Source organism: Cucumis melo, chromosome 8, assembly GCF_025177605.1.
Source record: "Cucumis melo cultivar AY chromosome 8, USDA_Cmelo_AY_1.0, whole genome shotgun sequence".
Taxonomy (NCBI): domain Eukaryota; kingdom Viridiplantae; phylum Streptophyta; class Magnoliopsida; order Cucurbitales; family Cucurbitaceae; genus Cucumis; species Cucumis melo.
In genome coordinates this window covers 30,264,720-30,276,429 of record NC_066864.1, presented here as the reverse complement: position 1 = coordinate 30,276,429, position 11,710 = coordinate 30,264,720, and the positions used below count along the sequence as shown (strand labels likewise).

Sequence of the window (11,710 nt, the reverse complement as noted above, 5' to 3'; positions counted from 1 at the left end):
AATAAATAATTCTTAATTAAACTAATTGTATAACATTATATATATATATATATATATATATATATATATATATAAACACAAAGATCTCAATAGGTAAGTGTTTAAATTTAAAAGTCATTTAATAAAAAGTATTATTAAAAAACATTCTTTTTCCGTAAATTTAAAATTTATGTAAGAAGTAAATGAATTGAAATTGCTTAAACCTTAAATAATGCGAATGAAAATTGTAATTTAGAATCTAATGAGTAATTAAGTTGAATTAAATTATATAATTTTCAAGTATGCTTATCTTTTATGTTTCTTTGACTAAATATGTTGACAGCTTTCTTACAAAGAACACATTTTCTTTTTCCAACCTCATTGTCTATCGCTTCACACCCAAAACAAAATGTGTGTGTCACTGAGTGTCATCAACAAACTTGTAATGAGAACGCTTTGGGAAAGCAGGAAGAGGATCCAACATTCGACCGATAGCGAGAAGACAAATCAACAATCAGACTCTCTGTTAATGCGAGGAATGGAGAAAGGGAGTGAAAAAAACGTCAGCTACATGGGGACAAACGTCACGTACATTGAGCTCATGGATTTCACCTTATTAATTTCTCTTTCACATTAAGAAAACTAATGATTTGTTCCAAAAATTGGCATTTAACTAATCTTAAAGTACAAGAAATTAGAAATATAATGCATCAGAGTTAGGTTAATATTATTAACACAGAGATAGAGAGAATTCAAGAGAGTAAAGTCATGAAGAGATTTAAAACTTTTATACTTCATTTCATCTTTTTCTTCTACAAGTTTCTCCAAAATAGATTTCAGTTCTTGACAAAGAAAAGAAACCCCATTAACATAACAAGGTTCAAATTCTTATACTAAACAGTTATTAGTATTACAGAAGAGCAAATTAGAGTTGTAAATTGTGCAGAATAAAGAAAGAGAGAAGGAAAGAAAAGGTTTAGGACCTTTCTTTCTCATTACAATCCTCCGTTTCTTCCTCTTCTTTAATGGTTTCTAAAGCAGGAGAGGAAGAAGCTCTGTTTGGGAGAACAAATAAAGCTGGTGCTTTCTCCATCCAGTTCAACATCTGAGCTTTCTCAGCCATTTGTTTTGTTTTGAACTCACAACTGAAGCTTTGATTCTATCCCAGAAAGAAAAATTCAAGTGATGAGATTCTTTTTCTTTTCTGGTTATCAGAAATGGAGGAAGATGATTTGAGTTTGATGAAGTGGAAAATGGAGTCTTTCCTTTATATAAAGAAGGATGAAACCGAGTGAGTCAACAAACCAACCCCACGTGGAAAGTTAACAATTACGCCATGCCTTTCATCACATGTGAAAATGATTTAAACTTTAAAATTTTTCCATGTGAACGAAATGGCCTGGAATTCCAACAAGTTAGGGTTTGTTGGTTCAGTTGGGAGAAACTTTTTTTTTATTAGATCATCTTTACACTTGAGCTTCCATCTCTTTAAGAACAGAGATCCATATGTTCACGAGAAAAGGAATTGAAACCTGCAAATACGAGTAAAAGAATTGGGGGTTATGAGTCATCGGGATATTCCTCGACGATGTCTTCAAAAATGGGTTCCAACGATGGGATGGTAGAGGGTTTCTGTAGGTAAGAGATGAGATTTGGAGCAACCTCAACCCAAGAATTCAATTTCACGATGTTTTTCACCATTGGTGAGCTTCTTCTAGGTATAAAGCTTTTCTAATTTATTTGAATCTTCCCTCTTCCTCCTGTTCAAGAAAGAAGAGAGAGATTGGAAAATTCTCTGTGGTGATCAAAGCAAATGACAACTTTTTCTAACAATCAATGAAAATTAAAGTTTGTGTTGAGTTTGTGATGAAGATGGAGGGAGTTTAATATAGGGAGAGGAAGAGAAGAAAGATGGAAGAACAGCAAAATAAGGAAAGCAGTTATGATGGTTTATGCATGCACGTGGAACAATATAAGGGAATCACCAGAAACAGAAAGACCAAAATTGGTAGAGAAACAACAGCCATAGATAATTACTAAAAGGTAACGAAATTACATCCAATAAAACTGTAACAGAAAGATTAGCATTGACTCTTGCACAATAATGACACAATCGGGAAATGGTCCAATCATCTCATTTAGCAAATTATAACAGAAGGAACATAAACTACTCCAGGCAGGTCAATACAAACTATACAACTACTCTGATCTTAATATGAATGGAAACGATAAAGAAAGAAAATGCTAGAATGATTATCTAGTTTAATTGACTAATGAAAACTAGAAAGAACCTCACTGATCTTAATATGAAGAGGAAAGATCAAGAAAGAAAATACTAGAATGATTACCTAGTTTAATAGACTAATTAAAACTAGAAAGAACCGTTTCTCAAGCAAAAATAACCACAGATTTGACTTAAAATCTTCAAAGAGGCAGCAATGCAATTACAGATTTCCAGTATTCTATTGATATTTGAACAAAGAATGGTGAAAAACTACAATAATTAATGGCAGCAAACAAATATATCAACTAAACTAACGATGCACACAATAAATTTGAGATAACCATTGATGTTTTCAAGAGTCAATTGATTACATGATTCCATCATTCCAATCCGTTGAGAAGAATGCATTCCATAATTTCTAAAGAAGATATTTCTGCTCAGCCTACCTAAACTAATGATCGATTGTCCAATACAATGATGCGGAAAATTAGCAGAATATAAAACCTGTCCCTTTAAAATGGTAAAACGTTCAAGACTAAAGGTAAAATACCCAAAAGAATACCCGTAGACTAAAAAATTCCAGGACAAAATAGAACCAAATATGTCAACCAAATCAACATCAATATTAAACCATCACTTAACAGTTACATCATGGCAAGAAACTTTAGTTGTAAGTCTAACAAGTTGGGAGCAAAAAGTGGTATCTTTTCATCACTCCTTGAATAGCACCGAAAAGTATTCCAAATATGAAACTTTTTCTTGTAACATGCAGAAATATGTTTCTCCGATGAGTAAATACACAAATTCACTGGCAACAGAAAATAAAGGCCACGCAAGCCCATAGAATGGGCTACATTTTGATGAATTCAACAAGTAGACATGTAAAGACAGTCTAGAGATCGTTCTCATAAATTCAACCAAGGTAAAAAAAAAAAAAAAAAACCAAAGAGACCTTCTACTTCAATACTTCAAGTCCATTTCCGACAACCTATACAAGCATGAAACCTTCTCAGCACAGTCCAACAGAACTTAATGAATATCTAAACAAATGATAAATAGGTGCCTTAGAAGCAAGGATACAAACAATCCAAAGAATGCTTAATTGATCACAACATAAGGGAGCCCAGGAAACAGATCATAGAACCCCAATTCATCCGGACTCCACTGTTTCCAATGCAGAAATAATATGTTCAGATGAATTACAAACAATCCACAGAATGCTGAGTCATAACGAGACAACTAATAATATAAGATCAATGCACAAAAAGGATAATGAAAACACCTCCAGAAAGAAAAAGTATGCCCTGCATTCAGTGTAATGTAAGTAAGGAATAATCATAAAAGGGCTATTCTCAATAATACAACCTGAAATGCAACGATATGAATCGAAACAAAAAATCTAAAACTTGAGTTCAAAACGGAACCACAATGCTTCCATCTCCGAAATGAAGCAAGCTTTTCCACATTAAATAAATCCTTATATCCGGAGATATAGTCATTTCAAGACAATAAAAAGAAACATCTTTAAAACTCCAAAACTGAAACTACAAAGTAAGAGTTCAAAATGCGAAAAACAAAAAAAAAAAAATCACTCTCAATCCTGAGGAATTTCAACATCCCCATCAGTAATTTCCTGCTGCAAATCCTTCGGGTCCTTACCATCGACCGTACACCCAACAGAAACGCAAGTACCGAGAATCTCCTTAACGGATCCACTGAGATCCTTAGCCATAGACCTGGGGCGCATAACCCTAGCAATCTCAATAACATCGTCAAGCGAGATATTACCATTGTGCTTGATGTTCTTGGTCTTCTTGCGGTCGCGTTCGGGCTCTTTGAGAGCCTTGATGACCAAAGCAGCAGCAGAGGGAACCACGGAGACCTTGGCTTGACGGTTCTGCACAGTAAGCTTGACGGTAACTCTGAGACCCTTCCATTCCTTGGCAGTCTCCTTGGCAATGTCTTCTCCGATCTTCTTAGGGGAGAGACCTAGAGGACCGATTTTGGGAGCGAGAGAACTGGCAGCTCCGACCTCACCTCCGGTGACTCGGACGAAAACCTCGACGACCTGGGAAGGATCGAGCTTGGGCGGCATAATTGAATAACGCGATTACTTGGATAGAAGTTCTGAGTTCAGAGGCGAAGGACGGAGGCGGAAATCGAAGGGAAAGGTAAGGTTTTGAAGGAACGTATAAAAGCTAGGGTTTTACTCCTTCTCAAGGGCCTACGAAATTACTCATTTCTCCTTTTTCTTCCACATTTTTTTTATTTCCCTTTTGGGCTTTTTGGCCCGGCCCATTCTAATTATTCCTTTTCTTTTCTTTCCACAATTTTTAGTCGATTTTAATTAAATTAACTTCGCACTCTTAAACAGTTTTCTGGAATTCGAAAACATTTCTAAAAATTAGAAAACAAATTTAAAAAAAAAAAAAAAAAAAAATTCGATATAGAAAATTAAAACAGATCTTAATTGCTCTCGTTGAGAGTCGAACTCAAGACCTCCCGCTTACTAAACGGGTGCTCTAACCAACTGAGCTACGAGAGCACTTTGTTTGTACGTTTACTACTTATCTTTTTACCAACTTTAAAATCCAAAGGGTTAAATTATCGTGTTAACGTTGTTGATCCCTATTTCAATTACATCTTCAATCTCTAACCTATACCTTTGGAAAATATTTCCTTTAAATTAAACAGAACAAATCAGCTTTTCTATGTCATGTTCAACTTCATGATTTTCGCTATTTCTGACTAACAAAAACTAGTATATATTTATTATGAAAATTATTTTTAAACAGGGCACGACCAAACAATGTCTAATTGGTTTGGAACAATTCCTTTTTTTTTTTTTTTTTTTTTTTTTTTTTTTTTTTTTTTTTTTTTTTTTGTTCTTTCACTTGGTAGCTCCAAGATCTCAAACACCAACTGCCCATTTTCTTTTTGAGACACATGAAGTCAAACACATGCATGTGATATCTGCTGCCCCATTTATTTGATTTCACAAGGTAAGATTTTAAAAACAAAAAATAAAAAGGTGAGTGAAATTAGGCTTTTAGAATGGTAAAAAAAGATTAATAGGAAGATGGTTCACATGATACTCACAAACATTATAGTACGATCAGTTTTTGTGGTTCAACTTCTTCAGCTCATGAAAGCTTTTAAGTTCCCTATAATGGTTGGCCCCTAACAAGGCCAAGTCTCTCATTTGTTTAATAAACTCGCCACCAATATCTAAAATTATTTTATATAAATATATACAAACTTATTCTTCTCATGCATACACGTCCATGGAGACCAATGACCACAATAAGGTTATTCTGATCAATGGCGAAGCTGAGAGGAGGAGGAACAGACGGAGAAGGAAAGGGTTGGGGATATTGTCTTGTAATTCTGATGAAGATTATGATCATGAGGTGAAGGGAATGATACTAGATCCAACTTTGCCCATATTAAACAAATGGAATAGGGTTTTTCTAGTGGCTTCTCTAGTCTCACTATTTGTTGACCCCATCTTCTTTTTCCTACCGGTGGTGAACGCGGAGGACGGGTGCATCCAAATGAGTGCAGAATTGGGTGTGGCGTTGACAGTGGTCCGATCCATGGCGGATGTGTTCTACGTAGCACACATACTCATTAGGTTTAGGACAGCTTATGTAGCTCCCTCCTCCAGAATCTTTGGGAGAGGAGACCTCGTGATTCACCCTTCTAAGATCGCAGCAAACTATCTTGGTTGCGAGTTTTGGCTTCATTTTGCTGCTGCATTACCTCTTCCACAGGTCAATTCTCTTTTGTTGTGCATTCATTACAAAAATATTGTTATACTTTCAGAAGTTGTAGATAGTATATATATCATCATCCCTAACCTTACACAAACGTTTCAAAACTCTATTTTGAGACGTGTATGAAAAGTTAAGGTATATCACGAATGATAAATATTAACGGTGTCTATACGATGTTGATCAGGCATTCATATGGATTGCAATACCCAAAATGAGGGGATGGAGTTGCATAGTTCGGTTGGGCATTCTGTTTCAGTACATGTTGAGGTTGTATCTCATCTTCCCTTTATCTGATCAAATCATTAAGGCCACTGGAGTTCTGATGAAAACAGCTTGGGTTGGAGCTGTTTATAACCTAATGCTCTTTATGCTAGCAAGCCATGTAATTACCTTTCAAACTCTCGTGTATATATATATACATCTGATTTTAATTAATTTAAAATATTTGGTTGGTTTCTCTGATTTAAGTCCCGTTTTTATATGATTCTTAAGTTTCAAAATGTTACACATTTAAATCATTAAATATAAACTATTTCCGAAACTAAAAAGGTAATTTTTTTTTTTCAATTATAGAAAAATAACTACTTCTTTAAAGAGCAGAGAAACCACTAGTCATTAAATCTTAGAACGGAAAGTCGATGAACATATGCAAGCAAGCATCCAAATCACCAGCTCCTCGATTTTTCGGTCTAACATTCAAGAGGATGCATGTCTATGTCAAGAATAGTTTTGGAACGGTTTATCTAACGTTAATTGAAGTATATTTGTTTATAGGTCTTGGGGTCGTGTTGGTACCTTTTATCCATAGGAAGACAAATGGAATGCTGGAAAAAAGTGTGCAATTTGGGGCATTACTTGGGTTGTGAATATGAGCATTTTTATTGTAAAGCTGCACAGCAAAGAGATCATCCTGCTTGGTGGTTTCAAATTAAAGCAACCAATATCTCAAATTTATGTAATCCAAGTGCTACCAGTTTCTTCAACTTTGGGATTTTTTCAGATTCTTTTGCTTCAACTTCTTCCCCCTTCATCACTAGGTACTTGTACTGTTTTTGGTGGGGATTGAGGAATTTAAGGTACTTTCTTTTAAGAGTTTAGTTCCCAAACTTTGATGAATTGCGATTCGTGTTGAATGTCTGCTAATAGTAATTTGAATCCGATATATGTGTTTTGTTTTTGCAGCTCTCTAGGACAAAATTTGCTAACAAGTAGCAACGTGGGAGAAATCAATTTCGCTATTGTCATTGCCATTCTTGGGTTGGTGCTTTTTGCTCTTCTCATTGGAAATATGCAAGTAATTACCGTACCTCCCTACCACTTGTTTCCTTTACCAAAACCCACTTTTTTCTTTTTAGGTTTTAAATTTAGTTTCTATTTGAATTACTATGTTTTAAAAATGTGAGATTTGGTTTTAATTCAGTTGTTTAAGTTTCATTTATATATGGTAATTTTATTTATGAGATCCACATTTTTAATTTCCATAAGTACTCATATTTCTTGGTGAATTTAAAATTTGAATATTTAATTTCATTTTTTTCTTGTTATTAAAATTAACTTTCATTTTTTAATTCAACATTACTTTGAATTAGTTAATAGATCTTAAGGCTAGAGATGAGTAATTGGTTAAAGATGTGAAGGTTGAAACTTATAAAATAAATTAAAACAAAGGTAGGTACAAAAAAAATGCTTTTCTCTCATAAATATTGCACAAAAGATCGTTTTCCTTTCATATGAACAATAAAATTTGTTATAATTACACCACTAAAATTTTATAATTCATCAATTACCTCCATAAATTATGTGTAACACTTGTAAGACTTTGAATTTGATCTAGTTTGTTAATTATTGGAAGTCATCCCTGTAAAAACAATGACAAACTACATCAGGCTAATGAAATTTTATGCTTTGGTGCGTAATAAAAAAGTTGAAATATTTGATTTTGGAATTATGTGTGTATGATCAGACATATCTCCAATCAACAACATTAAGACTAGAAGAATGGAGAAGAAGAAGAAGAGACACGGAGCAATGGATGCAACACAGACAATTACCAAATCAATTGAAACAATGTGTAAGAAATTATGAACAATTTCGATGGATAGCAACCCACGGCGTCGACGAACAACAAATTCTAAAGTCCCTTCCTCTCGATCTCCGACGACACATCAAACGCCATCTCTGTTTAGATCTCCTCCGTCAAGTTCCTCTGCTAGACGAAATGGAAGAAACAATGTTAGACGCTATTTGCGAGCGATTAAACCCCTATTTAATCACTTCCAACACCTATTTAATTCGAGAAGGTGACCCGGTTAACGAAATGTTGTTCATAATCCGTGGGTATTTGGATTCCCACACCACCAACGGCGGCCGGACTGGGTTCTTCAACTCAAGCCGCCTCGGGCCGAGTGATTTCTGCGGTGAGGAGTTGCTACCTTGGGCTCTGGTTGATGATCCTAGGGCCGCAGCGGTGTTCCCGTCGTCAACCAGGACGGTGAAGGCGGTGACGGAAGTGGAAGGGTTCGCGCTTGTGGCGGAGGATTTGAAGTTTGTGGCGGCGCAATTTCGGAAGCTGCATAGTAAACAGATTAGGAGTACGTTTAGGTTTTATTCGCATCAATGGCGAACTTGGGCGGCGTGTTTCATTCAGGCGGCGTGGTTTAGGTATAAGCGGCGGATGAAGAAGGAGGAAGAAGATGAGATTAATGTTGCGAGGAAGATGAATGTTGTTCATCATAGGTCGTTGGTGAAGCCACTTCAACTTGATTTCTCTGTTGAACATAGATGAGGCTTTCTTTTACAAATGAAATGTATGGGAAGATATCGATGTAAAATTGTTCTTCTCAGAAAAATGGTCGACAAACTAATCCAACCTCATAACACACTATGGAATCCCATGATCTATGGTTATTATAATCCAATTATAATAGTTTGTATCTAACACGTAGATTTTAATGAAAACTATTTTAGTTTGACCAAAAATAATAATAATAAATATGATTGATAACGTTGGATTTTGAAATATTATTTGTTATAGTTAATTAGAAACTTTTAAATAGTATTTAAAATAAAAATAAAAATCTTTAATTTTGTCTATTTAAAGAAAGATAAAAGATCTTTTCTAAATATATATTTTTTAAGAAAGATAAAAGTTTCAAATCTATCAATTATCTTTCTCCTCTTTCTAAAAAGAGAAGTTTTTGTATTCTTCAAAGACGTTTTCCAAACTACAATTCGTGGAGAATCTTTGCGAAGTTGTTACCTTTTTAGATATTATATGAAAAATTGTTTGATATCTTCATAGACAACTCAAGATGTATTGGTATAAAAGATTCAAATAAGACTTTTCTATAGAGGAAGCGTAGTCATCTTCACTTGATTCAAATACAATTCAGGAAAGCCTATTCTTTTTAGTTTCTTTTTATAACTAAAAAGAGTATTAGATCTAAGAGGAGCGTCTTCTAGATTGTTAAAGTGTTATGCTCATTTGAATCTTAATGAAATCTACTTATCTCAACTAAAAAACTCTCTAGACGTAGGTGGTTTCACGAAACTATTATTTATCTTTTTGCTCATTTAGCTAGTTGTTAACTAAAGTAACGTTACACAACTAAATTATATCACTTTTTTCGTAGTTTTATTAAGTCCTTCACCAAAGCTGCCTCTATCATGTTAGAGATGTGCCTCCAAAGTAATTGAACCCTTAAAGCTTTGATCGATTGATATCTTTAATACGATAATTAAGTGAATATTGAGCTAAAGTAAGTAATGATAAATTTATGATATCTTTGTTAAGCTGTTTTTGAAAATTGATCTGGATAGTGTTGATTTTGGAAGCAACATTTATATATCCTATTGTGTTGTGCATTCAAAATTTGAAAATTGAATTTACAAAAAAAGAAGAAGTGGATGAAAGTCGTCCACTATTGAGTACTCACTCTACTTGGATTGTAGCTTTAGTCCAAATGATTTGGGCTGAAGCCCATTTTATAACCAATATCACATGCCCTCATAAGTCATAACCCTACTAACTAAAACTTTCTCCTATTGTACCACTACTAAACTCTTCAATTTTATTTTAATCATCATGCAAAGCAGTAAAAAATCCTAATCATTATTATTCTTTTACATTAATTACCATCCATGTACATACAAGTTAATATCAAATTTAAAAATATCTCGAAAACTAGATCATTAATTGAAATAAAACTCAAATTTCAAAAATAAAATTATCATATTTTAAAAATACGAACTAAATTAAAATTAAATTTAAAAGATAAATATTAAAATTTATGATTTTAATATTCAAAGAAAGTGGAAAAGGTATTTTTTTTAAAAAAAAATCATTTTTAAATTTCCATAGTTTATATTTTAAAAAATTTACTAAAGAAACCGTTAGTACTTTATTTCTTATTTATAAGTAATATCAATTGAAATCATCAAACAACCAATACGTAAAGTAAAGACATAGTCTCCTTCTTTGTCCACATTCCTTTAAGCCTAAATTCTGCTTAAAACATGATTAATTTAAATGAAATAAACCAAGTTATATATATATATATATATATAATATGTATAACATTAGTTAATCATGATTTGATGAGATAAGAGAAGTCAAATGAAGTAATATATTTGGTAATTTCCCTAAATATTACTTTTAAGGAAAAAAGAAAAAGGAATTGATTTGACAAATGAGGATATATATACATATATATATATGTGGGGTACTTATGGAAGAGTTGAGATTCCAATTCCAAAGGCCATATGTTTTCTATGTGTTTGACTTATTATGTTCTATGACCAACCATTAATTTTCTTTTTCTTTTATATATATATATATATAAAAAAAAAAAGAAGATACTTTTCTTTTTCTCTATATTTTAGGCTTTTTTACTCCTTGGAAAAAGAATAAAATTGCTTTTAATCTCACTTTCAAAGGCTTTTTTTTTTTTTTTGTTTTTTATATATTAAAATAAAAGAAAACTTTGGCTCCTTGGGGTGGTCCAACAAACAAAAACAACCCTAAAAATCAACTCAAATTATTTCCATCCTCATACCTTAAAAGTGATAAACAAAAATCCTAGCTAATTCAAAACGTGCTTCACACAAAGTAGCAAAAAGCTCATCTACTTTTTATTTTTAAAAAGAAAAAAAGAAAAGTGATTAAACCTATCTATATATCTTAGATTATAAGAATTGGAATATTGGTTAATTTCTATGGATTTGATTTTGTTGAAGGGAAGAGAAGATAATAATCGAGTGAGTTCAATTTCTTTTTTTTTTTTTTTTTTTTTGGGGGGGGGGGGGGGTAAAAGTAGGATATTTAATTAATTAATTGGAGAATACTTTAGTTTGTGTCGTGTTTCTCTCATGTGTGATGTTTGAGTGGTATCCAAGTAGACATAGCAAAAATGTTATGTAAGTGAGAGTGAGTGTGGGAATGAAAGCATATATACACAAAATGAGTTAATGGGGCCACACCCACAAAGCAAAGCAAAGCAAAGCATGCATGGCCGAAATTTTGGAATACAAAAGAAAAAAAAGAAAAATGTGTGCTATTTAATTTCATCCTTCTCCATAATTATATGCACAAACCCCATCATCAAAATCCATACCTTAAGTCAACGACACACATCCATCTTCTAATTTCCTCTCATCTTCCCTCCCTTTCAAACTATTACGATTAAGAAACAAGGACTTGAATAAACTCAAATTACTACAAAAACCACCATCA

At 33.1% G+C, this 11,710-nt stretch overlaps 2 protein-coding genes and 1 non-coding gene across 3 annotated transcripts; 1 reads left to right on the top strand and 2 right to left on the bottom strand.

Moving 5' to 3' along the window:
• Positions 1-3,490: 3,490 nt before the first annotated feature.
• Positions 3,491-4,420, bottom strand: LOC103491184 (60S ribosomal protein L12-1). Its single transcript, XM_008451026.3, has one exon. It carries the CDS (start codon positions 4,296-4,298, stop codon positions 3,798-3,800), a length of 501 nt encoding a protein of 166 aa, XP_008449248.1. The 5' UTR covers positions 4,299-4,420; the 3' UTR covers positions 3,491-3,797.
• A 254-nt stretch (positions 4,421-4,674) lies between these two features.
• On the bottom strand, positions 4,675-4,748 carry TRNAT-AGU (transfer RNA threonine (anticodon AGU)). Its single transcript has one exon. It is a non-coding gene; the product is annotated as a tRNA-Thr (tRNA).
• A 680-nt stretch (positions 4,749-5,428) lies between these two features.
• Positions 5,429-8,897, top strand: LOC103491649 (protein CNGC15b-like). The gene is made up of 5 exons (XM_008451698.3): positions 5,429-5,976; positions 6,164-6,361; positions 6,754-7,055; positions 7,162-7,273; positions 7,943-8,897. Exons 1-5 carry the CDS (start codon positions 5,488-5,490, stop codon positions 8,762-8,764), a joined length of 1,923 nt encoding a protein of 640 aa, XP_008449920.1. The 5' UTR covers positions 5,429-5,487; the 3' UTR covers positions 8,765-8,897.
• The last annotated feature ends 2,813 nt before the right edge of the window (positions 8,898-11,710 follow it).

Bases quoted from the DNA above. Each gene is read 5' to 3' on its own strand.
- LOC103491184 (XM_008451026.3), bottom strand. From the start codon at position 4,298: ATGCCGCCCAAGCTCGATCCTTCCCAGGTCGTCGAGGTTTTCGTCCGA.
- LOC103491649 (XM_008451698.3), top strand. From the start codon at position 5,488: ATGGAGACCAATGACCACAATAAGGTTATTCTGATCAATGGCGAAGCT. The intron at 7,056-7,161 runs GTACTTTCTTTT...TTGTTTTTGCAG, and splicing joins TGGGGATTGAGGAATTTAAG to CTCTCTAGGACAAAATTTGC. The intron at 7,274-7,942 runs GTAATTACCGTA...GTGTATGATCAG, and splicing joins TTCTCATTGGAAATATGCAA to ACATATCTCCAATCAACAAC.